General features: G+C 42.2%; 2 protein-coding genes across 14 annotated transcripts in view; one reads left to right on the forward strand and one right to left on the reverse strand.

Annotated features, from left to right (window-relative positions):
• ST3GAL6 (ST3 beta-galactoside alpha-2,3-sialyltransferase 6) overlaps positions 1-17891 on the forward strand; it is a 66872-nt gene extending 48981 nt beyond the window's left edge. For 6 of the 12 annotated variants that reach the window (XM_032490005.1, XM_014556181.2, XM_032490038.1 and 3 more), the window contains 5 exons: positions 7520-7615; positions 10521-10707; positions 10811-10948; positions 14062-14214; positions 15170-16021. In XM_032490005.1, coding sequence (XP_032345896.1) covers positions 7520-7615; positions 10521-10707; positions 10811-10948; positions 14062-14214; positions 15170-15256 — 661 coding nt within the window. In that variant the 3' untranslated portion in view covers positions 15257-16021. Of the gene's footprint in view, positions 1-7519; positions 7616-10520; positions 10708-10810; positions 10949-14061; positions 14215-15169 lie in introns of all 12 variants that reach the window. The other 6 variants (XM_032490072.1, XM_032490064.1, XM_032490076.1 and 3 more) reach the window with 3 other exon arrangements.
• DCBLD2 (discoidin, CUB and LCCL domain containing 2) overlaps positions 16890-21218 on the reverse strand; it is an 80618-nt gene continuing 76289 nt past the window's right edge. Inside the window, exon 16 of one of the 2 annotated variants that reach the window (XM_032489856.1) lies at positions 16890-20675. In XM_032489856.1, the coding sequence (XP_032345747.1) occupies positions 20206-20675 (470 nt within the window). In that variant the 3' untranslated portion in view covers positions 16890-20205. The remainder of the gene's footprint in view (positions 20676-21218) is intronic. The other variant, XM_006181082.3, reaches the window with a different exon arrangement.

Raw genomic sequence — 21218 nt, forward strand, 5'->3', positions numbered from 1 at the left:
CTCAACTCTCATTCAGAAGGTCATGCACAGTAAATATGCCAACTGACCTCTCTGATTCCGCATCAGAGCCAGCTGATCCTGCATATGGGAAAGAGAAGAAGTCTCAAAGACATGTTGACAAACTATTTTTTTGATTGAGATGAAATTCACATAACAAAGTGAACCATTTTGTAGAGAACATTTCAGTGGCATTTAGTCTATTCACAATATTGTGCAACCACCACCTCTAACTAGTTTCGAAAAGACAAACCATTTAAAAAAAAGTTATTAGAGTAACCTTTTTGTGTTTGTTTTTTCCATGTTCCTCCCTTTATGGAGATACTCAGCTAGCTCTCAGACTAGGACTTTGGCAGCAGAGGAGTGATTATAAGGAGAGAAGAGGATAGCTTAAAAAGCAGGTTGTTTTTAGTCTTTCGTCGGGGAGGGCAGGGGAGCTTGTGGGCAGGGGCCGGCTGAACAGCGGGGTCAGCATGTGTGGAAAAGGCACTGGAGCCAGCAGGGCAGTCGTAACTGCCCTCTGATGACCTTGGCCGAGTTTCTGAGTTTCTGAAGCTTGGTTTCTTATAAGAGAGGAGGTAGAACTGTATATGCACATTATACTGGTGCCAATTTTAATAGTTAATAGTTAATAGTTAAGTGAGTGAAACCATTATGCAATAGTTGTGTGTAACCTTTATACAATGGGTAAGTCAGTACAACCATTGGAAGAAACTGGGAGAAGGGTACACAGGACTTCTCAGCACTATTTCTGCAACATCCTGTGAATCTAGAATTATTTCAAAATAGGAAGCTTAAATTGAAAACAAATGAACATGTAAAACTTGTTCATGCATGTTCACAGCAGCATTATTCATAGTGGCCCCAGAGGGGAAGCCACCCCAGTGTCCAGCAGCTGCTGAATGGTTGAATTAAATATATATATCCATGCAGTGGAATATTATTCAGCCATAAAAAGGAATGCAGTACTGAATCACCCCTATAGCACGAATGAACCTGGAGAACATTCTGCTAAGGGAAAGAAGCCAGTCACAAAAGGCCACATATGGTATGACTCCATTTATATGAAATGGTCAGGCGAGACAAATGTGTAGAGATAGAAGGTTGATCAGTTGTGCCCGAGGAGCAGGGAGACGAAGGTAGAGAGTAACTGGGGTATCTTTGTGGGGTGATGAAGATGTTCTGGCTCATTAGATAGAGGTTATTGTTGCACAGCTTTGTGAAGATGCTTAAACCCATGGAATTTTATTATTTAAAAGGGTGACTTTTATGGTATGTGAATTACATTGCAATTAACAAAATAGAAAGTTTTGACAAAGGAGGGGAGTGCTTGAGGTGTCCTCTGGGTTCCTTTCTAGTCGCTTTGTTCAGAGGGCACTGGGATGCCACGCCTACGAAAAGCGATCTGGAGCGACAGGACTCTGGTTCTCTTGCCATCTCTTCCGTGTGCTGTCGCCAGGATTTCTGGGGAATCAGACTCCTTGCTGTTCTCCAAAGCACAGCTCACACAAGGTGACCAGGCTTTTTGTTTGTTTGTCTGTTTTATAAACTTCACTGGTGATTGAGGATACGTTAAGGGAACTATATGACAGAAGATAGTACTTAAAGTGTGCTGGTGTTCTGAGGCCCAGAGGTCCTGACCCTCCCTGGCTGGCTGGGAAGCTCCTCGGCCCCGGCGTGACCCTGGTCTCGGGGATTGCGGCTGCCTCCTCTGCGCAGGCACACCCTCCCACAGCCAGAAGAGCAGAAACCCTGCATCGCGGATTCTCAGCTCCCACTTAAAAGACATGAGCCAGCTCTCCACCCTTAACCACCACTGTCTTCTTCTGAAAGCACACTAGATCCTGTGAAGAACGCTTGAGTCCTGCTTAGGTGGTTACGGAGTAACTCAACATAGAGCTCTTACTTAATGGAAGCACCTGTGTTAAGTCAGCTGCTTGCTGAATGGATGAGGATTTAGGAAAGCTGCCTCTGTGCTCACCCAGGCAGAATCTGTGTCAGCATCAGCAGAGCCAGGTTAGGCTGGCAACCAGGCAGGGCAGGAGCATGGCTGTAGACAACTCAGGATAGCAGTGTATTTATTAAAAAGAGCCTGAGCTCTATAAGAAAGGATGTCTGTGTCTGCATTACTGCTCTGGGCATCCTCCTGTTTTGCAGTTTCTTTACAAGGCAGCCTTTTCAGCTGGGAGGAAGACTTGAGGGTGAGGGGAGGTTGTGATTCTGTATCAACAAAGTGACTCACATGCAGTGAAGAGAGACACATCTGTGTTTTGTAGCAGCCACTGTAGTCAGACGTTGGGCAGACAGAGAGATAGAAACCATGGTGCACGTGCCACAGGAAATGGCCTCATGCAGCATAGAACAACAACAGTCAAGACCTCAGTGATTTCCTTACTTCCTTAAAGGGCAACCTGGGATCCTAGAGGTTAGGTCACTAGGCCAGGGTCCCAGAGGTGCTGAATGGGGGGAGCCAGAACTAGCGTCGGATTTCCTTCCCCAGTCCATTGCACAGGGTTTGACTGAGGCTTTTCAGGCTGCAGGTAACACTCTTCCTAAGAGCAGCTTGAACAAAGCAGAGGTTTATTGTCTTCTGTATCACACAGATGCTTGGGTTCAGGTCTGCAGGTTCCTGTTTGTAGGGCAGGCTGTGTATGGCTACATAGACCGGATTGCACAAACCCAGGGTGTGCCAATGATTCAGAGGTAGTTATCTGTGGTTGGCCTGTGTACAGCCTGCACATCTGTATGGAGTGGCTCTGGTTAGGGGATTGGATATATGTATTTCATTGAAGTATAGCCAGTTTATAATGTTGTGTCAGTTTCCAGCGTACAGCACATTGCTTCAGTCACACATGAACATACGTATATTCATTTTCATATTGTTATTCACCATAAGTTACTATAAGATCTTGAATATAGTTCCCTGTGCTATACAGTGTGAACTTGTTGTTTGTTTATATATATTCGCTATCGGCAAATCTCAAACTCCCAATTTATCGTTTCCCACTCCCTTCCCCTGCTGGTAACCATATGTTTGTTTTCTATGTCTGTGAGCCTGTTAGTGGCCCAGTGATGTCAGGTCAGCTCCTTGGTGGCTCTGTCTTTCCCTCTTCAGTGCAAGATGACTCCAGCTGCCCTAACCCTATGTCATCACATGTCCACATCAAAGCAGATGGGAAGGGATGGATGAAACGAAAGTGTTTTGCTCAAACCATTCTCTTGCTGGTGGTGACATCTTTTCCAGAGCATCAAACTTCCCTAATACCTAATTGCCCAGGGGCGGCATATCTGGCCACGTCTAAGCCAGCCATTGGCAGAGGAATGTATTCACCTCTATCAGGCTCGTGAAAGCAGAGCTCTGCCAGCAAGGCTCAAGGGGAAGTGGGTGTTGGAATATGACCAGTGGGATCTGCCAGAGGTTGTTACACTGAAGACTGAGTGATGTATTTTAATATATATGAGGCTGCTAGAGGGAAAAATGGATGGCAGAAGGCATTCAGAAAAGAAGACAGCTCACAGATCATTTGAAATGAGCAATTCACGTTTACTTCCTCTATATTGATGGTGTTGATGAGTCACTTTGCGTAAGTTAGTAACTCATCCGGATTTGCCTGACTTGATGAGAAATGTTCCTTTCCCCTGGGGGGAAGTGTAAACTCTTATCATTACCATTTCAGCAGCTTTCCAGATTTTCCATTAACAGATTGAGGCACTCTCGAATGATTTTGTTTTCTGGGTGAGCAATTTGAGGCATGTGTGTTTCCCTACCTGTTTCCACGGTGGAGGAAGGAAGAACAGATATCTACTTCTCCAGACACAAAGTCTCCCTTAATCTGAAAACCAGACTAGTTTCTAAAATGCACAGCGTGAGAATCAGGAAGTTTTCGATTACAGGATACAGAAATATAAATGACACTTTAGGGGTTCACGATTCACTGCAGCTGTTTGTGCATGAAAGTTGTGTTCATTAAACATGGTGAAATTACACAGTCACCCAAAGGACACTGGAAGTTATTGATTCACACCTTCAGGAAGCAGGGGGAGCCAGGAACCCAGGCCAGGGTGGGTGAAGCCAAGGAGAGAATGGATCACTCCTTCAGGTGATACTGGGGTACCTACTGGGGAGAGGGAGACAGTGAGTTACAGAGGCGTGTGGTTCAGATTGTGTATCTGTTCCATTACATGTTTCTCTGAGTCACAGGGGCTCTGTGAATTCTAGCCGCAGGTAAGACGTTATTGCCAAAAAGGAGTCTTAGGCACACCCCAAGAGAGTCTGCTCTTACAGATCTCACGTATAGTGTTAGGTATGATCTTCTGCAAAATGTGCGGGTCTTTGCAATATCCGTTGTCAAGAGGAAAAGGAAAATTTCAAGGACCAGGTTTTCTTTTAAAGGCATCAGTAAACTTTTCCTGTAGTGAATTGAAGGGTCTTCCCTCTTTTCACTGGCCCCTAACGAAGCTGTCAGAGAAGAAAATAGAAAGTGAAATTCTTAAAATGTGGTGACCGCTGAATTGTAAAGCATCTTTAGAACTGGAGTTCTCTTGAGTGAGGCAGTGGCCATCTGATTTCTTTCCATTTTTCCCAAGTCCTTGAACCTGCTAGAGGAGACTGGAGAGGCTGGGTGGAAGGAAGGACCCTCTCTCTGTAACGAGTCCCTGGGACTCCTGTAAAAGAGATCAGTGTGCACCCTGGATTCCCACTTTTCTCTTGGCTGGAGGGCTTGGCAGGCGGTGTGAGAGGAGGTTCAGGACCTTGAGTCTGAGCAGGAACCAGGGATATGACAGACCGGTCGCTTCTCTTTGCATGATGCTCTTTTGGCCACACATGGTCTGGGGCTCGACGAGCAGCTGTGTTTCAGCCTGATACAGATGACACCGAGGGACACTCACTCTAGGGTTCAGCCTGTCAGTTCATTACTGAGCAGTGATGCTGGGACTGGCTGTGTCTGGGACTGTGCGGTGAGGTGAGGCTTGTGGGGCAGGTGTCCTCTGGGGCTCTAGGATGAGAACCCTGGGGACACGGTGGTGGCCTGTGTTCGTGGCCCTGCCCTGGCAAGTCAGGTGGTGTTGGAGTCAGGCAGCCCGGTGTCAGGCTAGGGACCCTGGTCCAGGATACTTGCTCAGCTGCCTGACAGGGGAGTGGCCTCTGGCCATCTTTCCTGGGAGAGTTTAGTCTAGTTGACGTAATGGTAGATAATTCCTCCTTCACATCCACACAGGTTACCTCATGGGAACAGAGGGGTTATTTTGATCCTGTTCATTCCTAGCCACTCCCTCCCATTGCTTAGCCTCGCTTCCCTTTCTGGCAGGAAGTCGGAGACAGTGTCAGGAGAGTCACCTCTGATTTGCATTAAACTGACCCTGGGATTACGGAAGGAAAAGCTGAGCGAGCCGCCTGTGTGTGTGTGTGTGTGTGTGTGTGTGTGTGTGTGTGTGTGGGGTGTACCTGTGGTGTAGGTGTATGTGGTGTGTGTTGGGTGTGTGTGAGGTGTGTGTGTATGTGTGTGTGTGAATGTGGTGTGTGTTTGGGGTGTGTGTGTGTGTGTGTGTGTGTGTGTGTACACTGTTCCTGCTGTGGAGCAGTCATGGGATTGGTTTGACCTTGAGAGGAGAGGGCTTTGACATTGACCAGCATCCCCACCTTCCCCATGCCACCTGGTTACAGAACACTCTGGACAGAGTAGCTTCCTGAAATTGGGATTTATGTCAAACTTGTATATAAAAGCATCTAGAAATGTTACTTTCATTAGTCAGAGACAAACAGATTTTAAAAAGAAACATCTCTGGAACACATTGTGTCATGTCCACATTGGAGGTTTTGGGGGGAATCCTCTAGGAGGGCCCCTTGGACAGTTGCCCCCACCCCCATCCCTGCCACCTGTGAAACTCTCCATTTTCTTGTTTTTGTAACAAAACGGGCACTGATTATGCACAACGCTTTAATATTTGGGACTTAAGAGTCTCAAAACATGTAAAAAGCTGTTTTTAAAAGATTTAAAGTGTAAAAACTTACCAAATCAAATTCTAAGTAAATTTACACACGTAGGAATGTGTATGTTGTTCCTTCATAACCTGACAGGGCCGGTGCCTGGCTCTTTTCAGTGGTGCCTGCGTTCCCGTGCTCTCCGTGTTTAGATATTCTACAGCACTTGTGCATTTTGCTACTCATTAGTTTCCTAAGACCCTTCAAATCTGGAGTTCATCAGGTCTGCTGATTTCATGGTTCTTAGCAAAACAGTTTGTTTTTCTCATACTTCCATGTCTTGAGGTCCCTGGGGGGACAGTCTCAGCAGCCTCCCCCTCTGTAGTTTTGTCCCCAGAGGAGGACACGATCTAGTTTGTCACTTCTCCGGGCCTGGCCAGGTGGCGGTGAAAGCTTGGAGTCGAATGGGCCAGGCCATGTTTGCTGATTTTGTCTGTGGACCTTGGCTGATTCCAGCTGGCGACAGGAAGTCCCACTTCATGTCCTACTTTAAAGCGCTTTGCCAGGAACAGAGAGTGAACTTTTCATTTGTGTTGGTTAAGCTCCCAGAACCAGTATGTGTTTGGGGAATTGAAGGGAGTGTGGCAGGTACAAGGAAGCTGCCCTTTGCCCACTGGATTCCCAACAGTCTGTCTCCACGCTTACAAGATGCAGCAGTAACTCAGAGCTAGAATCTCAGGAGAACAGGTCACACTGATGAGAGATACAGACCCACGGAACATCAAGCACACTTGTATCAATATTAACACACAGAACCCTATGTCGAGGGGCATTTTTGTAGTCCAAAGGTCTGGACTCAATCCTAGCTCTGCCTCTTTGAAGTATGTTTTCGAAATGTTACCCAACAGTTTTTTGAATTGCTTTCATTTATAAAATGGGGAATATCAGGTTTACTTACCTCCATGGGGTGGTTATGAGAATCAGATGAAGGAATGTGTATGAACTGATGAGTTAATGGTTGCTAATGATGATATACGTCCTATGGAATATTATTTCCTGAATCTTACATCTTTCTCATACATCCCGAGACCTGTAAGTCACAATTGGTTCTTTTTTTTCTTTATTTTTTGTTGAAGTGTAGTTGATTTACAATGTTAGTTTTAGGTGTACAGTAAAGCAATTCAGTTATACATACATATATATTTTTTTCAGATTCTTTTCCATTATGTTATTACAAGAAATTGAATATAGTTCCCTGTGCTATAGTCGGTCCTTGTTTTATCTGTTTTATATATAGTAATGTATATCTATTAATCCCAAACTCCTAATTTATCCCTCTCGCCCACCTTTGGTAATCATAGTTTGTTTTCTATGTCCGTGACTTACTCTTTTTAACGGAGGTACTAGGGATTGAACCCAGGACCTCGTGCATGCTAGGCATGCACTCTCCCACTGAGCTATATCCACCCCCACAGCTGGTTCTTTTACTATTTGTGCACCAAGTGAAATTTGGTATTGGGTTCCTGAAAGTATGAATGGGTTCTTGGACTCACCCAGTTTTGTAAAAGATGGCTCAGTCTCTCACCTATTTGCCCACAGTGTGCCGTGTAAAAAGTGCGTGGTGGTTGGTAATGGAGGAGTTTTGAAGAATAAGACATTAGGAGAAAAAATTGACTCCTATGATGTAATAATAAGGTAAATATATTTTCTGTTTGCTAAGCTGGAATTGTTTGAAAAGAATATGGCTTCCTACTTCAGTACAGCTGTGTTTTAAAAGGAAGAGGTGTTGCCTTACTACATGTGAGTACATCTCAAGGTACTCAAGCTGTTGCCTGGAGTAGGGTTCAGGTCATTCATTTAGCAAATATTTATGAAGTCGCCTTGGTATTGCAGGTACAGTTCTAGCCGGGGGGGGGGGGGGATACAGCAGTGAATAAGGACAACATTCCTGTGCCCTGTGGGGCTTCATTCTAATGAGGGGAAAAAAGCGGTAGTTAAATAAGGGAATATAATCCCAGATGCCATACGAACAATTAAAACATGAAGGATAGAGAATGATCCAGTGGCTACTTTAGAAAGGATGGCCATGCTGAGGAGGAGACAGCTGAGCTAGACCCGAGTGAGCACACAGTACAGCCATATGGAGGCCAGGGAAGAGCAGCTCAGGCAGGAGGATGTGCACTGCAGGTCCTCAGGAGGGTATGATCCTGGGTTTGAGAGCAGCAGTGAGGTAGGAGGGCAGCAGGCAGGGGGAGAGTGGTGTACTCAGAGCTGAAGACGTAGGGAAGGAGCGGGCTGTGCAGGACTTTGTAAACCAGAATTAGAGCTTGGATTTTAAGTATAACAGAAAACTTGAAGATTTTTCAGCAAGAGAGCATCTATCTGGTTATGTCTTTAACATATTCTGGCTGTGTCATGGACAGTGAAATATGAAGGACAAGGGTAGAAATGAAGAAGCCAGTTAGGTTGCTGCATTTGGGCCAGTGATGGTGGCTTGGCACAGGATTGTCATGGCAGAGGAGGTAAGTGGCTGGATGGAGGCATGTTTCAGAGGTGGAGTCACCAGGATTTGTTGATGTATTAGACGTGAGCAGAGATGGGAATAAAGGAATCAAGGATACCTCCTCCTAGGTTTTCTGCTTAAGACATTGACTGGGTCGTGGTACCATTCATTGAGTTGAGGAAGACGAGGGTAGGACAGGTTGAGAGGAGAATCAGGATTTCTGGATGAACATGCCAGGTTTGATATGCTTATTAGAGTTGCAGTGAATAAGTCAAGTAGGCAGTTAGATAAACTGGTTAAAATCTTCACAGTGAACAGCTAATAGGTTGTATTTAAACCGTGAACTGGGTGAGCTTTCCCAGGGAGAGGCAGAGAAAAGGGCCCAGGACCGAGCTTGGGAGTACTCAAAACTTAGAAGGTTGAGCAAAGAAAAAAGAGTAAAAGAGTTGGAGGGGATTTACCAGTGAGGCAGGAAGAAAGACAGGAGAAGGTGATCACAAAAGACAAGACAGCACAACGTTTTAATTAAGACAGAGGGCGGTTTCAGCCATGACACATGCTGGCGAGAGAAGGGGTCATGCGAGGCAAGGACCGAGGGTTCACCTTTGCATTGGCAACCTGAAGCTCACTGAGACTCTTGACGAAAGAAGACCTGGAGGCACGATGTGGGGGAGCTCAACTGGAGTGGCTTGAGGAGAGCGTGACAGGTGGGAAAGTGGAGAAACCAGATGGTAGCTGGAGATAACCATGGATGCAGGAGTATTTTGTTTTGTTTCCTTGTATACAGATGGAAGATTCTAGAGCATATTAGTAAACTGATGAAAATGGATGAAGAGTTTGATGTGGTACTGAGAGAGGCGGTGAGGGGAAGGGTCCAGAGCACAGGTGTGGTTGAAGCTCTGCAGTGGAAGGAGAACTGGGATTGTGGTTATAACTCCCAGGAGTCCCATAGACACAGTGGTGGGAAAATGAGGACATTTCTGTCTTCTCATTGAGAGGCTGAAGTAAGGTCATGATGCAGGGTGTTTGCATGCTGTGAATAGGCTTCTGAAGAGTGGGGAAGATTCCGGGGGCAGTGCAGGAGGATGCCCTGGCAGTACTTGGCGGTTTTGCTGGGTTACGAGCTACCGAGGGTTTCATTTTATTTTCTGTTGAATAAGGTTTCACTTTATTACCCATTTTGAGGAAGCTGTGAAAATTTACCTGCAAGACAGTGTCGATGCACTCATTAATTTCTAATTGTCTGAAATCTGATCACCTAGGACCACAGCAAGCCCTCATGGGAAAATGCCACAGGCATGACATTATGGAAGTCATTTCGAATGTTATTAAGACCGCCTTGTATTACATAGAGTTAGTGGCAGAGGGTTAAAAGAGTATCTCTTAGGGGGCACTGTTTTGGAAACAAAGCATTCCTTTCCATAGCGTGCCTTCCTAGTGTGTGCTTAAATAGGGTGTGTCTAACCCTGGCTTTCAGCATACACCACCTAACAGTGGATCCTTTGTGGTTCTTTGGTTTACTCAGCAGTTGTCATTCATTTGGTTGTGCTTGGGTATAAAATATAGCAATTTTATATTACTTTATTTCAGAGCACAACAATTTTGATGGGTCTTCAAATCACCTTAAATGTGACTCTTGCCTGTTGGTCACTTAGACACATCCACGACGAGCTACATGCCCGTGTAAACTTGGGCAAGCAGCTTTACTCCCTGGACGAGGGAGGCCCTTATCTTCAAACCCAAGGGGTTTTCTCTCGATGTCCTCCAAGCTCTCTTTTAACTTTAGTATTCTGTGGCTTTATGTTCCCATTTGTTTGATTTAGACCTCAGTTTTTCTGGAGTTAAGACATTTATCAGTGGCCGCATAGTAAATTTTCAAACACAAATAAGTATGTCTGCCATTGATCAAGCAGCTGTTTCATGAAAGGGGGTTATTTCCTTGGCTGTTACGTGTGGAAGATTGATCGATTGCCTTGTGGCTTTAGAGCATTGGATACACAGCTGACGATGTTTGTCCAACTCTGAAAGCTCTGAGAACTGTGATGGAAATGCCCGTACTGCACTGGGTCTACATATCTTGTGTTTTACTACCCACAGAATGAATAATGGTCCTGTTTTAGGACATGAAGAGGAAGTTGGGAGACGGACTACCTTCCGACTTTTTTATCCAGAATCTGTTTTTTCAGATCCCAGTCACAATGATCCTAATACTACGGCGATTCTCACTGCTTTCAAGCCGCTTGATTTAAAGTGGCTGTGGGAACTGCTGACAGGTGGCACAATAGTAAGTTGGCAAAATTGATCTGCCTTCCAGTTACCTTCAGGTTTTTTTTCCCCCATTAAAAGAAGACAACCCCAAGTTCTATTTTCTTTATTCTTTATTTCAGAACACTAATGGTTTTTGGAAGAAACCAGCCTTAAACCTGATCTATAAACCTTATCAAATCAGAGTATTAGATCCTTTCATTATCAGAACAGCAGCTTATGAATGGCTTCATTTCCCGAAAGTGTTTCCCAAAGATCAGGTATGTATTTTCCTTTGCAGTTTCAAACTAAAGATCTGGCTGGGGTGGTAGAGAGGGTCCCTGGGCTCTCAGACACTATGAGAACCACGACTCATGAGATGGCTTCTGAGGGCCATGTCCGAGTTAATGAAATTAGATTATCTGTGGATTTTATCTTTGTTTTTCACGTTGCAAGGAAAAGCACCTTGAGGGGGGTTTTCCTGCCTTTCCCGGGCCCTTCTGGGGTCTCCTCCTGCAGGTCCAAATGGCTCACCTCTCATGGCCGCCTCAGTGCTCTGTAGAGAGGAGAGTCTTGACTGGGCAGCTGATCGGCAGGCTGGGGGCAGAGAGGGAGGACCGGCTTCTTTAATCCTTAATTAAAAGCAGTCTCAATGACTCTGACCCTTGCAGCCCTGTTTGTCTACATTCCCTAGGAAAATAGACTCACACAGTTGCAGGCTATGTTTTTTCATTTGACACTTGAGTAACTATGTAACATGATATCTAGGCTGCAGGGAAGTTTCTCCCCTTTTATAATCAGGGAGAATCTAAAGAAATAAACACACTTTTTGTGTCTTTTATTTAGCATGATAAAAAATTCTAAAACATTATGTGCTTAAAATCAAATTAAAACATTAAAAAAAGGAAATCATCCTTTTCTCTCCCTCTACAACTCACACTATTTCCCAAGCCGTGTTCCCTTCTATATCCTTCTAGACTACTTTCTGCACACTCACAAACAGGTATTTTTGTTTGTTCAGTATAATTGTGACTATACCATAATACTGTTCTGCTAGTTCCCCCCTCCATTTATTTAACGATTCCCCTATTTATGTTTATAGACCTCTCATCTGGTATCTGGCTATTTTCCTCTGTAACTAATGTAGAAATGCACATGCTTATAGGGATTTCCAGCACACTTCTGTGATTTCTGTGGGAAAGACGTCTGGAGGTGGAATTCCCAAATCAAAAAGCATAAATATTTCAAATTTAAACCCCATTTCTTAGCAACTCTGAAGGGAAAGGAGAGCTCCTCGGTCATTTTTTACTGAGGAGAAATGACAGGTCTGTGATTTCTCAGCTCTCAGTGAAGTAAGATCAGATTTATTCCTTGCTTTTGTTTTAGGTAGTGTCTTTAACAACAAAGCACAGGAAGACCCTGATCGTACTTGGAGGTGATGCTAGGACTAGTTGTAACTAGATGGAAGTTCTAGTAGGAGACGGTGTCTCAGAAGCCAAGTGAGAACACAGCTGTATTTCAGAGAGGTCAGGTATGTCAGATGCTGTCCTAGAAGCTTGGAGGTCATATTGACATGGACAAGGTTAAGAGCAAGAAAGCCTTCTTGAATTGGGTTAAAGAGAACATGAGACATGAGCAAGTAGCAGTAAATCTTTAATGGAGTTTTGGTAGAAAAGGAAGCAGAGAAACGGTTGGAAGACATAGGCTCCAGGAAGGTTGTTTTTGGTTGTTTTTCTAAAGATATGTTTATGTGCTGAAGGGAATGATTCAATAAAGGGAAATGCTGATGAGGGGAGAAAGGGGATCACTGTAGAAGCAAAGTTGTTCAGAAAAGAGATGGACTCAAATAGAGTGCACTAGTGGAGAGGCTGGCCGTCGGTGGGACGGGGGCATCTCATCCTCATACAAGTGAGCACTGAAAATATGGGTAAAGATGAGGGTAGACGTGGAATTGGGAAGATGACGTAGCTCTTGTCTGATTGCTTCTGTTTTCCTAGAAAAATCAAGGTTAAACCATCAGTTTAAAGTAGGCGGACGGCTAGGGCTGTTGGATAGAATGGGAGGAAACTCATCTTGGAGAGTAGGAATGGAGGTTAACTAAGGGAGTGTAACTGGGTTGCTGGACATCCTGAATGCCCACTGGAGGCTTTCGTCACAAATGTAACATGTGACCGGGCAAGTATGTTGTTTTCTCTTGCTAGTGCTTGGGTGTGGGTCTAACCAGCTGTAAGATTCTGTCAGGTGATAAGGCAGGTTCTGTGGCTGATGGGGACTGAAGGAAACTGCAGATCTACGTAAGGGAATGATTATGATGATGGATGAAGTACTCTAAGGTGTGAAGAAAGGAAGGAGAGGACTTGAACAGGGACGGGAGAGAGAAAACGTGATGGGGCCACTGAGGTTGCACGGCTCCTAGGGTTTGAACCCAACCGTTAACTTCTTTTCTGGTGGGCGAAGGGTGTGGTGGAGTCACAGCATTGTGTGGGGTTGTAAAAAGCTTATGCCGAAGGCTGAGGCTTTCAAACACGCCTGCTTCCTTCCTGGAGCTTACTTGATTTTGTGTTTCTTTGATTTTTTTTTTCCTCTTCCTCACAGTCATAATTAATCATATGTAATTTCCATTGGATCTGTAAGAAATATTTAATCCAAAGAAAATCTTGAATTTTTGTGTTAACACGTTTAAGATCTATTTTGGTTTGGCCTTTAAAAACTTGGAATGCTAATACCCTTCTGTCAGACCTCTATTGTAGTATTTTTCAGGATATGTGTCCATGTGAAGGGCATGCCTGGTTTCTTCCTTTTTAGTTTTTTTTTTTATTTAAAAATCGAGATTGTGACTTTACTATGTATATACACCTGGAATCTTTATTTTCTAGTCAGATATGTAACATGACAATTTGTCATTGTAGTTGCTTGATTAAAGCAGTCCTTCCCTGGAGCTGATTATCAGCATTATAGACGAGAACTATTTTAAGGCTAATATACATGAAGCCTTTTACCTTGAGTCTATCCATTAGCGAATTACATTGTCTTTACGCTTCATACGTGGATTCAGCATTCTCAGACTTTGCTTTTTCCACAAAGAGCCTTGACTCGGTATATTTTTTAAAACCAAGGCAGCAGCAGCCTGTTCTTTCAGCCTCACCGTATACCTTCATTCAATAGTTGTCTCCTCCGCTAACACTGCAGTTAAGTTTTACTTGAAAGACTTCCTAAGGTTTCAACCCACAATTTTATATTCAGAGTTGGGGTTTAAGCCTTAGGGCATGATGTGGGTTTAAGTATTTCTGTTCTGATTTAATGTTCAGAAGTCCTTGTTTTTTGGGATGAGGGCACCCAAATATGCTTTGAAAACAAGTACCTTGTTTGAATTTAATTTTCATTTCCTCCCCAGAGACCCAAACACCCAACGACAGGCATTATTGCCATCACGTTGGCATTTCACATATGTCATGAAGTTCACCTTGCTGGTTTCAAGTACAACTTTTCTGACCTCAACAGTCCTCTGCACTACTATGGGAATGCCACCATGTCTTTGATGAATAAGGTAATATATATACACTTTGGTATACTCTTTGGAGTTGGGAAACTTACATTCTCCTGCCTCACCGTGTCATTTTACTGAGGGAGCAGGTTGAGAGGTTGATGGCTTGGTAGGGGGTGTACAGAGCTATCAAGTGCTGAAATCTGGACTCAAGTCCAAAATTCTTTCTACTACAGCAGTAGCTCCCAGTCTGCTGGCCTCAGTTGCTTGGGAGAATCTCATCAAACCTGTACAGGGGCCGCGCTTTATCTTATATATGCTACCATATTTGCACTATTTGAATATATAGAAACCTGCTGTTTGAAGTAAGACATATTCACTTAAAATCATGTAGTTTTTCAGTTAAGTAAATGAGAAGGTCTATAACATTTTAACCCCATCTTCATGGTCAGAAAAGTTGTGAACGTTTACACTATATCATTCTTCTCTTGAATAGGGATTAATGGTGGTAGAGTTGATCCGTAAGACTCATTTTAATTGACTAAATGGGAAGGGATTTCCTATTTATAACTGAGATTGGTGGCACATCACAAGCAACAGGATTAAAATGTCATCTGTACATTTTTAATATTGAACTATGAACTATGAATGTACTTATGAAACAAAACCAGTCCCCTTAAATCATCATCTCCAAATACTATATAAGATGAATAAGTGGTATTAGGTTTAGAGCTTAACACTGTCAATTCTGGTTTCTAGAGTTATACTATAAATCAGTAGACCAGAAGATATGTGAGGGAGCCTCTTAATGTTGTTTCAGTGGAAAGAGTGGGCTTTAGGGAAAAGCCCACTGGCACAAGAATGAGCAAGTTAAAAATCAGAAAGGCAACAGGAAGTTACAAGTCCATGCCACTTGAGTTCTTCATTCAGCTTTTTAGAGGCCGCATATTCCATTGCTACTGCTGTAGTACCCTGAGATGGGGCTGGATGGCGATTTGACTGTATTTTTCCCCTTTAGAATGCGTATCACAACCTGACTGCAGAGCAGCTCTTCTTGAAGGACATTACAGAAAAGAACTTTGTAATCAACCTGACTCAAGATTGACCCTACAGACTCAGATGATGCTAACAGTATTAGTTTTATTTTTCTACTGCAATTTTTAGTTTATTTTTAAATATGTTGGATGTACTTGTCAAGAAATTATGTATATTAAATCTGTTGCCTGCCTGGTGATTCATAACCACCAGCTTAATTTCTGTGAATATATTTAATTTATGAAAACCAAAACATGTTTAGTTATCAGGGAATTAAGTGTTCATTGCAGTGTGTTTTAAAAATAAGCTAGTTTTCTGAGGTGTTTTTAAACATCTTTTTTTCCATAGTTACTTCATCTTAGACTTTTGAAGGGATGTGACTCCCTAACAAGTAGGGGATTTAGTTTACCACAAATTTTGAATAGAACATGACATTTGAGAGGTACATCTGGTTCCTATAAATTAGTGGGGAACTGGCCGGTGGCAGTTCTTGATGTGGCAAATTGGAACCACTTCAGGCCTTTACCTGGATGATTTAGTTTCTTTTTGTTCTACCTGAGGAATTCTAAACCAGACTTGGAGCAGGGATGGTTTGGGAAATCTAAGATCATACTGGCTTAATTAAGCATTTTTTCCCTACAATTAAGTAAACTATGATTATGAGGAGTTCTTTAGTAGAATGAAGATGCCTTTTGTTTTTAAGTCAAAAGAAACTGGATAAGTAAGTAACCAAAGAATGCAATTACTTAAAAGTTTGGTGACTGCATTATTTTAGAAAAATAAAGTTTATACAAAGACGCTGAGCTTGGTAATAAGCTCAAGGAGAAAATTCTTACCTTTTTTTGCCTGGCTTAATTTATTCATTACATTTTGAAAGTTACTATTTGAAATATATTAGGGAAGACAAAGAAGACATGAATGAGTAAACCTTTAAGAAGAGTCAAGGTGCTTCTGGATTCAAATGGTACAGTTCATGAAAAATCGATTATCCCCATGATTAAATTGCAACTTCAAAGGGAAAGCTTACCTAGAGTGCACCAGAGAAGACTCTTGGGGGATGCAAACGGGCCTTCTGACAAAAGTGGTGAGCTGGTCTCTCTTCATTTTAATGAATATAACCAAAGGCTGTATGGGGTGGGAGGTGGGGGTGAGGAGAACAAAAGTTATAAGAAGGACAGAATCAAGAGCTGTTCGAAGAGGAATGAGTGGAAACAATGAATTGGTAGCAACGAACATGCCTTTCTAAAGAGTGTATAAAGGGTGAAATTTTAGGTCATCAGGAACAGGAATAAGTGACATACTTGAAAGTTGTGTAAGGGGGAGAAAACTGGCAGTTGATTTAACCCAGACATTAAATATGAACTCTGTTAATACCAGCATCTGTTTGCACAGTACCAGTCTCACTTGCTTCTTCTGGTAACTTTGAGGTGGAAAAGGCACAGGTGTTCAGTCATCTCCCCATCATGCCGCACAGCCGTAGGCCGCAGCTTGGCTGCTGAAGTTGAGTCTGATGTAAAGTAATTCGGGCTTCAAAAAGGATGGTGCTGGCTACAGAAAGAGTCCAAGTCAAAAACCAATGGTGGCATTTTCAAATGTTACTGTAAGTATTATAATATTGGCGTTAAAATTGAGCATTTTGTACACTATGAGTAAAGGCGTAGACCTCAAGGTAGTTTTATCAAAGCAAAAAAAAAACCCACCTGAGCAGGACACATATATACAATTTATTAAAAACACTTGAACACATTAAAGTCTCACTATTTATACAATCTAAATTCTAGCAACATATACAAATACTGGGTGACTACAGTACACGCCGAGGTAAGAAAAGTACATTCTGGGAGACACCACTGACACGCAAGCCGTTTTAATTTCTAATATGTTTTTCTACCTTTCCCAGTGCCAAAAAAAACAAACAGGAGGAGATGAGAAGAAACTAGTCACAAGTTGGATTAAATGAGGATAGGTGCCAAACTGACCTAAAAAATATTTTAATAATCATCCAACTCTTAGATTTTGCAGTGTAGGGACTTCAAGTTCAGAACTGAAAGGCAGAGCTAACAGGTAATTTTTTAAAGCAGAGCTTCACTGATTTCTCTTATGAGGGGGTTGAAAAGCTTTTACTGTCCCACCTCATCTATTCATACCATCTGACATGGTGTCTCTGTAACCCTCTTGCTCTCCAGGTGACAATGTGGAGCTGAGGGAAAGAAGTTCAAGCTTTATCACATTCCATAGAATTATGGCCACATTCATATTTAAACGAGCTCATTTTCTGCTCCCTCCTGTGGGTGGTGGGGGAGAGGGGCAAGAGTATATGGAACATCGTAATTTCAATTACTGTATAAATCCTCTACTTGAACCATTTCATCAGCAAATAAACCCATTGTTCAATGCAAAGTGCAAACAGTGAAACATGAAATTAAATAACTGGACTAGACTCTGCACACACAATAGGATCTATTTAGATTTACAGCTTTTAATAAAATATAAATCAGCATTCACTATATCTTTAACTGTGCTGGTTCCTAAGATCAAGTAACAGCGAAGTTGTGAGTTTATGAAAGGGCACATCTGCTGCACCACTGTCTTAAAATTTGCATTAACAGGAAAAAAAAAATTTAATCCAATAAGCCACAGTGACTTGTCTTTTATATGTTTCAATAAAAATTCAAGGGAATTTTGTAAAAAAAAAAAAAAAAAAAGATTTTCACATTTTCATTTGTTACTTGATTGTCTCCAAAACTGTATATATATATCAGACGTATTAACCTTTAAAAGAAAAAAACCCAAAAGTCCAATATGAAAACAAATGAACTAAAAGAAAAAGTACAAAACCTCAACAACCCTTTGTATCAGGCTCAGCTCTTCATTTAGAAAGTAAAATATGTAGTAATAGTAAAAACTAGGTATTTTATAAAAAATCATTGGTAAGTTCAAGGACAGCACAGTGGCAATATATGAATCAAGTCTTAAAACATGCATTATTTGAGAAAACATTTGCTTTTCAAAAAAAGTTCCATGGGAAAACAACCAGGTGCACACAATTACACAAAATAGCATCTTTGGAAAAAATGAAATAGTTACTGAAATTACTTCTCTTAAAGCTTCAAACAGGCATATGATTTGTGAAAAAGTGTATTTTCTGTGTGCTAAGGATGAATTAAAAAATAAAACAATTGGTTTACTCTCTTCCCACCTGAAAGGGGATGACTGCATTAATACATGTGCTTTACACATTCATATCTGTTCTAATAAAAATTCAACATCTGTGCCTTTTGTTTCAAATATTTTGAAACAAAAATGTATATTGGTCTTTCAGTGAACAAAAATTATGCCTCAAAGTTTGCTGGAAGAAGAAGAGCAAATGAAAATAACATAATCATACAACAAAAAGGCAAGGAAATCAACAGTTCTGGTTTGAAGCAATGATTTACATACGATACTGATACATACATTCATGGAAACAAGCACAACAAACACTGTTCATCTTTAGTCAAATTTAGCAAATTCTGGCAGCATCATCTCGTGGCACAGGCTGAGACAATGACTAGAACCTGATGGGGAATGTTAAGTCTACAAACTAAGGTTTACAGATGAGGAGATATCAAACTTATATATTTTAATCATACGGTCAGCTTCTCATATCATCTTGCCAGTCTAAAGACTTTTAAAGATGATTTTTACACTACAGGCTAATAAATTGCAGGCAGTTTCTATTTCAGCCATCTAAAACTAGTTCTGGGAAAGTACTGACAAAGAAGTTGTCCAGAGGCATCAAAAACAAGAAGGAATTATCCCTTGCTAGGATGCTGTAACATCTGTTCCCTAGGTGTGATATGAAGGACCACTCACACCTTTCCCACACAGATGGCAGAATCACGCCACGCTGAAGAATACATGATGATTTGTATTATGTTGGATCTATAATCATTTACTGTGGAAAACAAATATTTCTTTATTTGACTAAAAATACCTTGAGATTCAAAGAAAACTCTGCATATATAAAAACAAAGAAGGTAAATTCAGGTTACTTACTTTTTTTGGAAGGTAGTTTATATGACTTCTGAGGAATGATTTTGCCTTTCACGTGATAAAATATAAGTGGGTCTTGTTTAGTATTGACTTAGAAGCCTCAACTTTTCACAACTCTGAGAAAAATTCCATTGCAAAAAAATTCGGCGGCCAGAGAATCTCCTTCATAGCTTTTTTAAAATTGTGAAGTTGTTCCTGTTTCCACGTGGCGACATTAGAGGATCTGAATTGAGGAGGCTAATAAGCAAGCTTCAACCACTGAAAATACTCAAGCATCTAGAAACATAAGAATGGGGCTGGCTACTGAGGGCCCTGGTGGAAGAAGTAGGGTAAGACCAGGTCACGTACCATGAAGTGTTAAAGCTCTTACGAGTGTCAAAAAGTGAAAGATCAGTCACACTGCGCATTACAGGTCAGTGTCCCAGCTACAGATCTTCCTCAGGAAAGATGGGTAAGTGTATACGATTGCGATGGAAACCGTGATTATAATCACTGATTATTACAAAGAAATCCAGAAAGCAATAATGGGAGAGGAGGAGATCATGACAATACCCACCTTTCACAAAGAGAGCAGAATTTCAAGCCATTAGACATTTTAAGAACAGTACCATGCGTTATTGCCAGTCAGGCTTACAGAGCCATCTCTCGAGTTCATCAATGTACCTGCAGCATTGGTAATAAATACTCTCAGTGATTTTTAATTTCTTTGAAGTGCATAGTAGGGAGCTTTTTCTGTATTAAAATAGTGTTTTACAGTAGTAACAAACAAGATCCTTGAAGTTTAATAGGCAAGCAGTTAACTGTGCCACAGTAACACTTCCAAAGCGAAACGGCAAGATTCGTAGTTCCTGTACCTCGGTCACCACATCCCCCAACCACATCCGTGACAGACATGTAATACATTCTATATAGCACTACCACGAATACAATTTTAAAAAAGGCCATGTGCTTTAAAATGATGCTTTGTGAAAAGCAGCATCACCTTCAAAGGATTTCTTTAAAAACATCACATTCACCATCCCTCCCCGCTCCAGGTACCTCCTGCGTGCTCTGCGGCACCTGGTACACCAGTTCGTCTGGGGCACTCGGACCCAGCTTCCCACCTTTTGGGGTATCATACTGGGCCTGGGCTGAGGAGCAGCTGTCAGTCCTGGAGAGAAGAGTGTTGTATGTCCCCACTAAAGGGGGAGGCTGGTTCCCTGCAGCTTTGAAAGTGGACGTTGACGGCAGAGCAACTGAGGCTGCTGGGTGCCCGGACATGTCCACGACGATGGGGGTGGCGTACTCGGGCCCAGTGACTGGGAGCGGCTCAGCATAGGCGTGGTACACTTCCTGTGCCGGGGAGCTGTACGGGTCCAGGTCGGCATAGCCTGCTTCTTTTCCTTCTTCTGGCTTAAAGGTAGATCTCTGATGAAGCGTGCCAGCAATCCCTCCCACAAGTGGCTGTGCGTACTCTGTGGACATCGCAAAACAGAGACAACAGAAAAGTTCTCTCGTTAATGCAGGGGCCATGCAATTTCAGGTGGCAGCTGCAGGCTCACACCAAAAGCAAACACATCTTTATGGCACTTTTGTTATCAACAGAGACCTGTGGATTTTCCTGCAAGGACCAACTTCAAAAATTAAAATGAAAGATGTTATCTTGTATCTCATCGTACTAAGTTGATGTGCCAGAAAGCTTCATTCATGTAATTCTGCATAAAAAGCGTCTATGTATGTGCTTCAGGTTGATAGAAAATATTTCATTAGAAAATATTCCATTACTGGAATAATACTAGTTTCAGAAAATAAGTTCGTAAGATTTTCTTCCTTTTCAAGTATTAGCACCTGCTTAAAATAAGCACAGACTAGGTTAATAGGATAAATTCCGTAAGGCTCACTGTGTATTTCCTGCTCTCCTTTTAATGTCCTCAAACACCCAATAAAACCAAACTAAATTCCAGGGAAACAGGCAAAATTCCTGTAGTTTTTAAAAATGACGGCCTCAATTTTATGGA

This window comes from Camelus ferus, chromosome 1 (genome assembly GCF_009834535.1).
Source record: "Camelus ferus isolate YT-003-E chromosome 1, BCGSAC_Cfer_1.0, whole genome shotgun sequence".
NCBI classification, from domain to species: domain Eukaryota; kingdom Metazoa; phylum Chordata; class Mammalia; order Artiodactyla; family Camelidae; genus Camelus; species Camelus ferus.